Source organism: Petromyzon marinus, chromosome 31 (assembly GCF_048934315.1).
Source record: "Petromyzon marinus isolate PM22_M1 ecotype Great Lakes invasive population chromosome 31, UKy_Petmar_22M1.pri1.0, whole genome shotgun sequence".
In the NCBI taxonomy this organism is placed as follows: Eukaryota; Metazoa; Chordata; class Hyperoartia; order Petromyzontiformes; family Petromyzontidae; genus Petromyzon; species Petromyzon marinus.
The window spans coordinates 13,899,225-13,914,069 of NC_133697.1; the positions used below are offsets into that span (position 1 = coordinate 13,899,225).

At 47.0% G+C, this 14,845-nt stretch overlaps 1 protein-coding gene across 5 annotated transcripts in view; it reads right to left on the bottom strand.

Moving 5' to 3' along the window:
• Positions 1-14,845, bottom strand: part of LOC116947880 (uncharacterized) — a 56,073-nt gene that overhangs the window by 32,372 nt on the left and 8,856 nt on the right. For 3 of the 5 annotated variants that reach the window (XM_076071124.1, XM_076071125.1, XM_076071126.1), the window contains one exon: positions 10,531-11,581. In XM_076071124.1, coding sequence (XP_075927239.1) covers positions 10,531-10,599 — 69 coding nt within the window. In that variant the 5' untranslated portion in view covers positions 10,600-11,581. Of the gene's footprint in view, positions 1-10,530; positions 11,582-11,910; positions 12,105-14,845 lie in introns of those variants that run through there. The other 2 variants (XM_032964125.2, XM_032964124.2) reach the window with 2 other exon arrangements.

Sequence of the window (14,845 nt, forward strand, 5' to 3'; positions counted from 1 at the left end):
GATGGCGATGGCTGATGATGGCTGATGAGTCGGCACTGCGGAACGGAGCGCGCGGTTTTACCCGTTGCGAGCGCAATGGGGCTGCGCGTGAATCACGTTTGCGGCAATGGCACCCTACCAAGACCTCGGTGACCCTGGATTACCATCCCGTCACGTGAGATGATCCTGAAATGAAACCAAAATGACTACGAACGCACGAACAACAACAACAACCCCCCCCCCCCCCACGAGTTAATCGAATAAATGTGTGAATTTGCGCCAAATATTTGATTCCACGACGTATAATACGTCGACGATGTGCGTTGGCCCAGGGGCTCACACAACACAATGCACTCTGAATGCAGTGACCTGAATTTGATACCCGCCCGCAGGTGACAATCGTAAGGGATACTTGAACTGGTTCTAAGCCCTCTGCAAAGACAAAGACCCTCCCCCACACCCCCGTATAACCTCCGATTAGCACGGTTGGCTACGTACGCTGCGAAAGAAGTTCAACATACTTACGTACAGACTGTTGGGGCAAGTGCTGTTAGCGAGCACCTACGAAGGCCGGCACGGCACACGAGGGGGTGATGTGACCAGAACCACGCCCGGCCACCTTTGTCTCCCCAGTGGAAATATTTACACACTGCATCAGGTACTCATTTGTATGTATGTTGAACTTCTTTCCCACCGTACGCAGCCAACCGTGCTCATCGGAGGCTGAGCCTAGCTAGGGGATGCCCAGGACCGTTTCAGAAAATCGTCACTGGTTTTGACCGTGAGCAGGAATCGAACTCGGATCGCCGGGTTGTAGCGCAGCGTGGCGCTAACCGCGACACCACCGCTCCCCTGTGCACCACCCACTTCACCAACAAGCACTGACAAGTGTGGTGAAGTATGGTCAAAAACAATCCCCATGACCAACGTAGTGTTTTGAGAGGCTTTCATTCAACAGTGGGTTTAAAAAAAGCGATGTACATTCATTAGTATTGTTGATGTTATTTGTATTAACAGTAAAAAAATCATTCAATTAGGAAAGCCTCATTAATTCTCTACATTCTTTCTGAAGGGACTTAAATCGGGAAATTATCAAAATTTGTTTTTAACAAAGAGCGTTTTGCTGTTATTCAAAAACTAAAAATCCCCACAACCTATACTTAACTGGTCCACAGACAACAAAAATGTACGAACCCATTTTACTCTGCTGCCGTTGCGTGTACACATCATCTTATTCCAGCACATTTGGAAGTTTCACAAATCTGCGTCACCAACAGCTGTCGCCTCCACAGAAGAAGGGGTCCTGCTCCGAGCTGAGGGACGAATCGGGCTTTCAAAAACCTTCTACCGGCAGCCGCGCGTGAACTCACAGCTCAGCTCAGTCGCCTGTGGCAGGTGACAAAGACAAAGATCCCCGGTGTAGCTTAAACAGACTGTTGGGGCAAGTGCTGTTAGCCTAGCACCTATGAGGGCCTGTACGGTGCACGAGGGGGTGGATGGCCAGCACCACGCCCGGCTTTCATCCAACAGTGGGTGTAAAAAAAAAGTTCTGCATTAATTATGGCTACGCACGGTGCGAAAGAAGTTCAACATATGTACATAGGCTACACGTCGTTTCGAGCCGTATGACATTAAATCGGTGGGGGGGGGGGTTATGAAGCAGCGGCGTGGAGCAGTCTGCGTGAGGAGTTTAGCGGTGAGTGGAATTAGCTGTCTCTAGGAGGCATAACAACAACGCTGGCACGACTGTCTATGCAGAGTTTTGAATGCTTGGGTGCATGTATGTACGCACGAATGGGTTTAAAAAAAAATTATTACTCTTCTTCTTCCAGGAACTTTGATTTCTACCCTGCAATAAATACGCACGTATCAACATTTTTTTTAACCGGCATCAAAATATCTTCAAGAAAACAATAATTAAAATTTATTTTGAGACACGTGTGCAAACTGAAAAAAAAATGTATTTTAAGAATACAGTACAGTAAAGCAAATTATCTACCCAGGAGAGCCTCGCTGAGTCTCCAGGGCGGCCCTGTCGTGGAATGTTTGGCCAATGTTGTACCGTTAACCGTGAGCATGTGGGAAGAAAACGGACTACCGGAGTCACATGACTTCATTTCACTCGGTAAAAGTCATGCACACAAAGGAGTTATACTTAGTACTGCCATCTCCTGCCCCGTGCCTACAGCAGCTGGCAATCCTCGGTGGTTTCCCATTGGCGTACTAACCCAGACTCGGCTTCACTTCTAAGGTCAGACAGCAAAGGGAGCGGCTTAGCGTGATTCAGTCATAGGCAGGGCATACTCACCGTGTGTTAGAGCATGATGAGCAAATCTCCAGCATTAATTGCAGACCCTCCCAAGGTGATGGTGAGTAAGTATTTCATTACTTAAATGATCAATTTGTTGTTTCATTGACCATATGGTGTATAGAGAAAACAACAAATGATGTTTGTGTTACTGCATTTGGCAGTGGCGCTCAAGCGCAACGAACGAGCAAACTTAAGACATCCGTCCATACCCCTGTGGCCTTCACAGGAATAATACATAACATGCGACGTTTCTTGCAATGGGCCTTGCTATGACGAAGGGTCAATGCTAGTCATCATCCTCAATGCCGTCTTTAGTTTTTCGACAATGCGGACTTCTGCATCGAGTAACCCGCGGGGGTTCAGCACAATAACATTGGGTTACCGCACACCACACTGCACCATCCGTGCATTTAACTAGAGCACACTGCCGGGCTACTGATTAATTGAATTTAATTAACAGTGACCCCCCTTTCCCCCCCCACCCAACTCCGGCTGACACGACGCTGGCTCAGCGACAACTACGAACTTTAAACTATTTTAGCAGGTTAAGGCCCACCGAGCGACATCGCTCTTTGTCTGGCCACATATGATAGCCCAACGGAGTGGTTTATCACGTGGACATTTGTAGCAGCCAAATACTCTTAAGACTCGAGCCATCAGCCACCACTGGCCAGAAGCGGATATCGAAACTAGCCATAGAGGGGCAGCCTTAACGTCTTAAAACAAAATTTGCTGAAAGATATCTAACAAAAAATATGTCAATCAATTGGGGGGGGGGGGGGGGGGGAGGGACAATTGCCCCCCTCCCCTCCCCTCCCCACTTGGATCTGCCACTGCGAGTGGCTTTCGATCTTCTCGCCATCCTCTGGACGCCACTCCAATTCCTGTCGTGGTCGCCTGCCACCACCGCCCATCGTGCATACGCGTCACATCCATCACTCCGTCCACTCATGATTGCGCCAACAATGCTCTCTTGCCAGGTCGCTATCCTGCCATGGAATTCCCAGAATTCACTCTGTACGGACCTGTATTCAAAGGCGTAGACGCTTCTATTATTATATTATTTCCCTAACGATAAAGCCACTTCGTTGAGTTTTCATTTGTGGCCAGGTCGCTTTTGAAAAAGTTGCTAATAGCTCAGTAGGCCTCACCTGGTAAGATACCAAAAAAAAGTTTATTTTTTTATTTTTAAGTCATTTGTTTACCTCTCCTATACTTTGTACTCCTGTTGTGTTTTGTTTGTTGTTGTAACGCTCTGACCCCGTGCCCTTACTGGACATATGTGAAAAAGAGCTTTATAGCTCATCGGATTCCTCCAGTATCAATACAGATTCTAATTCTGATACATTTTTGTCGAATCCAGCTCTCCGACCTGTACAGTAACACAGTCATTACTCCTGCCCCACACCATCATCGCAATCAGTCACGATCAATCCCCAAGCCATCGTCATCCCTCACCGTCCCAGGATATAATAATCTTTAGAGTATCCTCCTCACGAGCTGCCTCACGTAGTCGTCTCGCAACGAGCGTAAACAAACACAGTGTATACACATTACACACACGTAACGGTACATGCGGATGAGAAACACACGCCACTGTTCAAGAGAGGTGGCTGCTATACGTGCCTTCGTTTAGAACAAAAACAACCCAGTGGGACTGCCGGAGATTAGGAAAATAGGTCAGCGCTCACGGGACGGTGTAAGAAACATCACATTTTTTCAGCCCCCTCCCCATGTTCGCCCAGGGGCCGTTACAGGTTCAAGACACACACACATGGCCACAAACAAAGTAAAAATGTGCTCGCCCAATTATATTTGGGTCATGCCAGTCAGAGAATGCGAGCGGTGTGCGCGTCGCGCGAGGCGATTTTTGCTCTTCACAATTGATCCGTGCGCCAACGTGCCCCTTGCCCCTACCGTACCAGCATTTCTAAATATTTTAATCTGGGCTGTACGCGTATTTATGTATAAACATGAGCACACACAATAAATATAACAGTGGCTAAATCGAGCGCGAAAGTTAAATGTAAAAAAAAAGAACTTCAGCCACAACCATAATTTGCCCCAGGCAAGAGTGGCCTCAAATATTTATTATTTTGTTAGAAGTAACCACTTAATGTAAGATATCACCCAAACATGTCTAGAAATGCTTCTACAATGTGTCCCCATATTTCAAAAGAGCCGAAGACTCTGGAAGGGCCTTTGATCCTGAACGGGAATTGACAAAATGCAAAGATCCCCCGTATAGCCTTAACGGACTGTTGGAGCAAGTGCTGTTAGCAAGCACCTATGAAGGCCGGCACGGTACACGACAGATGGGGTGGGTGGCATGCACCAAGCCCGGCCACCTTTGTCTTACACATCGCACCGAGTATTCATTTGAGTCTGAGTTAACCTCGGGGAGGCCCAGGACTGGTTCAGATATTGGTGTTGGCCATGAGAGGGAATCAAATTCAGGTCACTGGGTTCGTAGTGCAGTGTACTAACAGCCACAACAGGAACTGAGTACACACACACCTACATCCAAACAAGCAATGCAATTTAAATGGTAAAACGGTAAAGGTGCTGACCTCCTTTGGACAGCTCACGCCACTGCTGGCGGAAGTTCATCCACCAGAGGGAGCTCTGGGAAATCTAGATTTGATCTAGATTTGAAGTATTCGTGACTGCAGGGATCCATACTCTTTGGTTCTTTCGGTAAAGTCACGTGGGTATAAAACAAAATAAATTAAATTACGACGTTTCGGGCGCAACACAAGCGTCCGTCATCAGGTGGGACAACCACAGCAGGAAACAACTGCTGAAGTGGGCAGGACTGCCGTAACACGAGGCTATATAGGCAAGAGTGAAGGGGGGGGGGCAGGGAGGAGAGACAGAGAAGGAGGGGGGGCAGCCCCAAGAGAGAGCACCTCCAGGGGGTATTTCGCCCTCCTGTTCCATGCTGACCAGATGTCTTGGAAGACGGGGGGGGAGGGCGAGTGGTGGAGTCCCCACACTTTATCCCACCACACGGGACCTACCGATCGACTGGCCGCTGTGTACCCATTTCCAATGCAGGGTGACGAAAGGCGCATACTGATTTTAGAAACGCGTGTCAAAGTTTTGAGCCTGGAGTATGGAGGAATCCGATGAGCTACAAAGCTCTCTTTCACAGATGCACAGATGCCGCGACGCGAGATTTAACCGGCGACCTCCGGACTTCAAGTCCAGTTTGCAAACCATTGCATCACGGCAAGAACAGCAGCGGCATCATCCCTCATTCAATTCAAACTCAATGTCCAATTCACCTGCTGACAGGCCATTGCCATTATGCAAGGGACATCTTGATGATGTACTGCACAACTTGGCATTTTATTAATTTAGCCGCAGATCATTTAACCACTAATTATAGCACAGTATATCCCATTCACTGGAGTGGTGACAGGGACCATAAAACGGCATCCTTCGGGAACGCTCACGGCCAGCAGAGAAGAGCATCACATCGTGTCCAGGGAATGCCCCCCGCGCCCCCCCCCCCAAAAAGATATAATTTCAAAACTACAACTCCTGTCCTTCTATCAAAACTACAACTCCTGTCCTTCTATCGCCCGACAACGCAGGGTCCCTCCTGCCCCAAGCTCGACAAGAAGCGACCCACGGGGTTTGTCGACAGTCAGGAAATGTTGACAAGTTCTGGCCCTCAGTGCTGAGCGAGGGGGGGGGGGAATTAGGCGTAGATTTTATTTTTTGTTTTACATTATCATGACACTCACCGGCGCTCCGCTTGAGACCATTAACGCGGCTACACGTGAGAATTACGTTTAATCAAAGGGTGGATGCAGATGTTTTGAACCCAGGATCTCAGCATTGTTAACGATCAGTGTTATGATGCGGTCATCACCTCCCCCTCAGCCACCAGTCCCCTCCCAGTGGCTTGCTCTTGAGAATGAAGATGGCACACACATATTTGTAAATCCCTACAGGTAATAGCAGGAAGGACGCATCCCAGAGCACGACGAAATCGGCTCGTACGCTGGCTCTAGAGTAAATATTTACAGAGCGGAATGTTGTACATTTATAATTGTGTATTTGCTCTCCAACACACCAGTGTGCTGTACTAGTAACCAAATGGCGTGTTTTCTGTTTACAGTACGTGACAAACCTCACTTATTGGCTGTGTCGGGTGGTGGCGGGTTTGACGACAGATATTTACGCGATCTAACAAAAAAAACCGATATTATGGATCGCGGAATTGTGAGAAATGACAGATGCTTGGAGGGGACTTCATCCAGCAGTGGATTGACCACGGCTGGTACTAATAATGATGACTATAATAGCAGGGAGTGGGTAAAACTAGTGCAGTGTTAAACAGGCTCGCCGTGAGGCTCCCTGGAAATAAATCACAACGCAAATTCACACATTTAAAAGCGAGACTGCTACCTTGTCGTCAGGCGAGGGAATGTAACCATCACGTCTGAAGAACAATCACTTTTATATCCACGGGTGTCCAGCCGCACCCCCCTCTGACACAATCGAGCCGTGCCGGCACGCGCGGGTCATACACCGCTTCACGTTCGGCGTTCAAGTCATCCTCAGCTTGTCACGCGGAAAAGCAGCTATCTGTGATGACCACCGTGCCGTACTGTCATGGAAAACACTTTTATCACCCCCTCCCCCCTCCTTTAAAGCTGAAATATACTGCACGCGGAGCAAATATGTGTGCTGCATCTTGGAATTAAACGCAATCTGAGGTTTGTAGAGCACCCAAACGAGCGGAATTCCCAAGACACCGACGACTTCACGCATTCATCTTCAGCAATGTTAACCTACGGCCCTTTGTCAATCCACTGCTGGATGAAGGCCTCACCCATGATCTGTCGACCATGGGGATAGTTCGACCATACTTTCACCACGTTGGCCAGAGCGGATTGGTCCAGGGAGATGCCCAGGACCGATTCAAATATCACTCACTAATTATGTCAGCCAGGAATCGAACTCGGGTCACTGGGTCTCAGGGTTCACAGTGCCAGCATTACAGCTCCACCACGCACGTCTTCAACGCACACGCGGTCATTCCAATCCGTAATAGAATCAGAATGATGATTTAAACTGCAGAAGGAATCCGATGAGCTATGAAGCTCTTGTTTCACAGACGTCCAAGTGTGAGCGGGGTCAGCTATAAAGCTCTTGTTTCACAGATGTCCAAGTGTGCTCGGCGCCAGCAAAAAGCTGTGAATGAGATGCTGCACAAGCGAGGAATGTCACTTGTATACAAAAAAAGAAGTAAATATAATTAATTGGACGAATAAAATGCGACGCTAATTTGTTTTTTGTATCCTTCTTCTTGTCTTAAGAGAGAAAAGCACACACGCTCGGAGTTTGCGGTCAACGCCGTAGATGAGGGGCGAGGTGAATAAACAATGGACATTTCCCAGTGACAGTCACGAAAAAAATGTGATCACTTCAAATAATATTCGAGGATTAACGATGAGTGTGGGTTTGGACAGTGCACGTCGTGAATAAATAGGATGGTGGCTCATGCCCAGGAATGATGATGTCGTGGCAGCCAAGGGGATTGACCGCTTCCAAGAGGGCGTGCACCGAGGAGATGGAGCGAGTTAAGTGACCTCTGCCGGGTGGATTGTTGCATTGCGGGATCGTGAGAGGCGGTGGACGGCTTGGGGAGGGGTTTCATAACGGGTGGCGTGAGGCATAAGCAAAGCAACTGTGAAAAAAAGCTTTGCAGATCATCGGATTCCTCCAGAATAAATAAATATTCTGATTATAAACTAAGCCTCAAAGGGATCAAGGGGTCCCGGGTACATAAACAAAAAAAATATACAGCTGAACAAAATATCAGCTCCAATTAAAATCATAATAAACATAAATAAACCAATTAACTTAAATAGCCCTAAACGATCTCATCTCCATCTTGTCTCTCATCTAAAGGCATTGTTGCCTCTTGTCAACGCAATCTCTCATTTCGCTGCATCTGTGTCTCATCTGCAGATCTGCAATCTCATCTCGCTACGTTTCTATCTCTTGTCGACACCGCTTCAGTCATCTCACGAGGAACGTCATTCGTGGAAAGGGATGGGGGTCTGCTTCGGACCCACAAAATGGCCAGCAAAGCCACTGGCCTTCATGCAGCAGTGGGTTGATCATGGCTGATCGTGATGAACCATGTTACACGATTAACTACGACACACGACTGGAGCTACAACAGTATCTCACCAAAGAGTGATTTCCTGCTCAGACGAGCATTAAGGCTTCGGTGCTCATATCCTGTTTATAACCCTGAGCCAGTGGTGGAAATTCCACATTCATACGGGGAGGGGGGCTAAGTCTATCCACAGGACAGCCACTTTTGCCTTCACCCACCCACCCTGAAAGTGCCACATATTTTATGGACCCTGCAGGGGATGATGGTCTGAATCATTCCCCCTCACCCCGCCCCCCCATCAGGATGTGAACTCGCAACATTCCGAGAGACCCAGCCGCCAACCATGGCCGGGTTACCCGAAGGAAGGGAGTCTGATCAATATGGAGCGCGCGCTCTGCGGTTCAGCTTTCACTGTGCACTGAGGTGATGATGTCACAGCATCAATGACTGGAATGAGAAAAGGGGAAATGTTTTTTTGTTTGTGTGGGAGAGAGCACTGCGGGGGTAGGGGGGGGGCATTGTGTTTACTGTGAAACTGGTGTAGATCCTATAGTTTTGCAGGCATCTATGTTAATAAAAAAAAGATGCCTGCATATCAATACCACGTCAACACTTCACAGAATGGTTATACAAGCCTCTCTCTCTCTCATTCAGCCCTGCCGGAGCATGTGACCATCACAGCCATTGTGTAGACATACGACAATAAATACAATTGTGTTCCTATATAACCTAATGCCAAATTACATGTAAGCCATTGTTATACATCAGGGCCCTATATCGTAAACATTTTGTGCCATCGCTCCAAAAAAATAAAAAATAAACCACACACGCACACTCAGATATTGTAATCAGACGTCGTGACCGAACGGAAACAATCCAGCCTAAACCCTGAGCTTGCGTGGCATTGACAATGTTATGAAATGTGCCCGTGTGAATGAGATGATTACAGATAATTACGAGGTGATTAAATGATGATGATGATTGGCGGTGGCGATGACATGCAATGCAATGTTAACGGTGATAATATGCACACTTTGATTGCTTACGTTACGTAAGATATTCCCACAGCTGACGAAATGACATCATGACTACCATCAAAATTGGAACTACGATCAAACAGCTGATGTTTCCTTTTCTGCTGATGACATCAGTGCTGGGGGATGGTGATGGCAAAAAAAAAATTTTCGTCGTGCATTTTAACACTGATCGCGACAGATGAGTGATATAACCCACCGCAGGACTGCACTGTAATGTTAAAACAAAATAGGGAGCTATGGTAAGGGGGGTAACTGCAGTAATGCCGATTAAATGGACATTCGTTTCAACGCAGCGCAACGTTTCACAACTGCAAATGATAACAGGTGTACTAATACTGTCATAATTTATGCCAATTATTACGTTACATTATAGCAGCGGCAAAACAAAACACATGAGCCCCAACAACAGCATTGCAAACGTCTATCACGACGTAATGCGGTCTGCACGCAAAGTGTGTAGCGCTAACGATTGCGTTATTAATTGTCAGGCATATTCGGGGTAAACATTGCGTTACTGCGATCTGCGCCGACAGAGGGAGCGCTCACCTACGAAGCCGAAACGCGCACACGAACGACGAACGTGATCTTTAATCTTGACAACATTGGCACTCTTGAGTGGTTGGGTGGAGACACATCTGGGTGGCACGTGGTGCCTGACAAGGACTCAGCCACCAGGCCCACAGCATCACCCGACCCATGTGCGGTGACCATCGTGGTGAAGTATGGCTAAAAGCGCTCCCCGCGACGAAAACGTTCCCAAGGAAGCCGCCTTCATCCGGGCAACGTGACGCCAAGAGGCTGGACATTCTAACATTACACATATCCATACTCTGTGGTTATTTCGGTAAAGTCACGTAGGTATACTATAAAACAAATCACGACGTTTCGGGCGCAACACAAGCGTCCGTCATTATTCCTGCAGTCACGAAAGCTTCAAAATCAAGATTACACATATCATGTTGTGAAATCGAAGAGATATGTTGAATCAAACCAGCGTTACATTACGTATTAATCCATTGCACGTATTACTGCCCTCCCCCCCGCTCACAATTACAATGTACCTTCAACACAAACGGGCGAACCTCATTCAGAGAGCAGGCTCGCAACTTGTGTGTGATGGTCTCGATCATGGTTGTGGCGATGCTGTTGATGTTGTTGATGTAGCCGATGTTGATGCTGCTGTGATGTTGTTGATGGAGCCGGCGTTGATGCTGTGATGTTGTTGATGGAGCCGATGTTGATGCTGTTGATGTTGTTGATGGAGCCGGTGTTGATGCTGCTGATGTTGTTGATGGAGCCGGTGTTGATGCTGCTGATGTTGTTGATGGAGCCGGTGTTGATGCTGCTGATGTTGTTGATGGAGCCGATGCTGCTGCTGCTCCTTAAGATGCTGCTGCTTCTTTGTCGTTGCACAGCCAAAGATGATTGTTTGTGTGCAGCCCCAGCTCAGCCGTTGTGTTGGGCTCTGTTAGTAGCTGCAGACTGTTGTGGGTGGATTCTACGAGCTATTCGTGGTAAGGGCGAATGTGTTGACGATTTTGTGTTAGTGGTACCGCTGATGCTCCGACTGATGATCGTAACTGTGGTGATGATTTATACCCCTGCAGATCAGAGAGTGGTCGCTGTGATGGCTACTACTGCTGACGATGGCTGTTATTGACTGGGTCAATTAGGATATTTTAACAATGATGGTGGTAATGGTTGCGTGATGATAATCGATATTGTAACGATGATTATTACGATGCAGCTGATGATGGTTAATGACGACGCTGCTTGATGATTAAGACGCTGATAGCGGTGATCAATGACGGCGCTTGTTGATGATGACAATAAAACATCTAATGACGATGGTTATTAACAACGTTGCGCAATGATGATGATCGTGATTTTAATGATGCTGCTTGTTGACGACGTTATTCTGATGATGATGATAATATACTGCAATGATTAAATGATGATGCCTGCTGATGAGGATTCCGGAATAGAGGAGAGTGGAGGCGACCTGAGCTCAGACTTGTCTGCTACGGGACGTTTGTCCTCGGGCTCTTGATGAAAAATTCAGCTCCGCGCATTCCTGCAGCGTTGCAGTGATGAGCGCTGCTCGGCGGCGAGCTAACGCAGACACGCAGACATCATCATCATCAGCAGCAGTAACAGCAGCAGCAAAATCAGCAGCAGTAGCCACTGCAACAACAGCAACCGCAGCAGCAGTAGCCACTGCAACAACAGCAGCAACAGCAGCAGCAGTAGCCACAACAACAACAACAGCAGCGGCAACAACTGCTCACGTACAACACAACACAGTGCCAAGAGCACAGACACGACAACACAACAACAACAGATGTAAACAGCCCCTACGCGCCACGCGCATCTCTGCCTCGGTCTGCGCGTAAAACTACTCGCTGCTGCTGCTGCAGCCCTCACAAACGCTTCCCTCTTACCGAAGCCCTCCTCCTACGCGCATCATCAGCAGCGTGGCCCTCTCTCATTGTCTGCTCTGCTATGTGCTGCGCTATGCGAGTGCTGTGTGTGTCGGTGTGTGTGTGATCCGAATCGTGTGTGTGTGAGAGTGTGTGATCTGAATCGTGTGTGTGTGTGCGTGTGTGCAGCGGTGGCGCTAGGTATTAGCACGCGAAGCGGAATACTAAGGCCCCCAAGTAGCTGAAGGGAGCCCCCCTTCCCCCCCCCCACCGGATTTATCGACAATAATATATTTAGGAGGTGCATTAAAATATCAGCTCGAATTCTAATTAGCATAGCAAATTAATAACATAAAATCTAATTAACTTGCCATATCTATATTGTCTGCAGTATAGATCTATATTGTCTTCAAAACAGATATGCATCTCCAAATGAGTCTCTGCTTCCTTTACCTCACTAAAGCTCTTGTCCCATATCTCTTGGATCATCTCACTCGAATTTAATGAATTGAATGCGGCTAAGGGTGGAGCGGGAGATCCCAACAACATTTTTAGGGTCCCCCAAAGGGGGATCGTAGCACGACCCCCAATCTGTGTGTGTGTTTGGGCACGTGTTAGCTGGCACCGCCACATGGAACAGAACAAGAGTCAATTTAGGAGCGAGAGATGATGATGATGTCAGCCACAGACATAAACATATTTACTCATCACGTGCAATTTTAAAAAATATATACCACTATTAATGTGTGTACTGTGTGTGTACGAGTACATTTTACAGTTCTGTACTAGGCACCGTCTGAAAAAAAATGTTTACACATAGCCAAAAAAATACTGCGTATGCCGTATAATTATTGTGTTCAATCAACACGTCTAAGATACAAGTGCCAACTATTTATATAAATATAAAAAAACATGTTTCATCTGTACTGTGCAGTTGTAATAATAATAATGTTCAGCCCGATGTCAATCCACTTTTTGATGAAAGCCTCTATCCCTTCGCCATTGTCATTCGTGGGGATTGTTTGACCATACAGTCACCACGGCCTAGCGTGGATTATTGCCGGGACTCACCCCCGGAGTGTTGCTGGGTGGATGAGTGACAGCCGCGTGCAAATGAAAGTCAGGTAGTGGTGGGCGGGGCGGGGGGCTTATTTGACCATATTTCACCACTCTTGTCAGTGTGGGTTGTTTGTAGGCGAGGGGGGGGGAGCTCCGTACATATGGGAGCATAGAAGTACAGAATGGCAACGGACTTTTGCCAAAAAATTATAAGTTGCACATCCAAGGGGGGGGGACACAATTCCCTGGGTTTTAAAGAAAAAAATACTGTATTTATCTACATTTAATATTTTTACCCAAATAACACACTACTGTAAAGTGGGAAAAAAGGTTACAGATGTGTATGTGAATTGATGTAATAACCTGAACGTGAGGTTTGCCTGCACATAAATTATGTGACTATTGTAGGCTGCAGTGTAGAATGTGCCTACGGTGCGTGGTCTTTTACATCTTCTAACGCAGAGCACCGGTATTAATCTGTGCACAATACAGAACAGTGAAAGTTACCAACAAGCGGGTAAAACAGGATACCAGCGTCTTTCTCCACTGCAATATGCAGCCATCTGCAGGCAGTAAGTAAAGAGCTATCCCAAAGTCCCTTCATGGCGCCCTGCTTATGAAACACATCACGGGCAAACTAGTTTGTGTTTGAATTTGCAGACTCTAATTTAAACAAAAAACATTCAACTTTAATTTTTTTTATTTTACCATATAAGGCCCATTAAGCTACATAGCTCTTTTTCAGAAGCGACCTGGCCACAAGTGACAGCCCAATTATGTGGCTTATCATGTGGAAATGTGTATCAGCCAAATCATCTAAATGCACGTTGTTTCTAAATGCAAAATCCCAATATACAGCAGGCGTCAGGGTCAGGATCGAACCCACGACCTCCTGTATAGCAGGCGAGGTAGTTAACATCTCACCACCATGGCACCCTTTAAAATATGAGTCTGGAAACATTATCTGTGCCTAAATATAGCGAGAACAATTGATAAGTATCCCCCCCCCCCTCCCCCCGAGGGTTTACAAACAAGTGAATACATCGCCCTATGGAGGTGAATCGGGCTTACGCTTACACAAAACTGTCGTCGTGTTTTTTTGCAATATGGCGGCATGGCAATGGGTAAAACGGGATTTAGGTTTAGATTTTATCTTGGCACAGGTAAAACCCATTGGGCAATACATTGCTTATTTTCGACGGAGACCTAGTCGCACCATAGCAACTTGGGTACAGCAACAATAAACAAAAAACGCACGAACAAGCCCAGTCCAAAAACAACAATGGGTGACGACAGCGAATCAGACGGAGACACTCATGGCACGCGTGTCTCCTGCCGCGCCCTGTTTTCGACGAATAGAAGCGCCCGAAGGGTGGATTGTCTGTGACGTCACAGGGGGAGGGGAGGGGCACGGCACACGTGCTGATCGCGTGGACAGTGACGACGATTAATCCACTTGTTAGCGGCGCTTGTAGACAAAGCCTAGAACGGCCTTAAGCCTTCAACATTCGTTTAATTTTCATTTGTTGTCACTTCCTTTCCCCTCTCTCTACAACTTCGATAAAAGGTGATGTGTTGTTGTGCGTAATCTGCAAACATCAGTGACATGTATCAAATGTTGCTTCAATGGCGTATTCCATATTACCAACATTGTGTGGGTAAAATTGGAAATTGCAACCGTTTGGAAAACAGTGGGGTGTTTTTTTTGCCCACTTAATCCTATTTTATTTAGCAATTTTCTTAAGGTAGCACAATATTCCTCTTGCGTTTTCTGAGCAATTGCAAAATAATTGGTGTTCTAGGCTGACCTCGAGAAATATCCAAGCCTTAAGTATCCCACTTCACCCACCATTTCCCGACATATACTGTTGTTACTGTAGAGCACTATATATTTTGT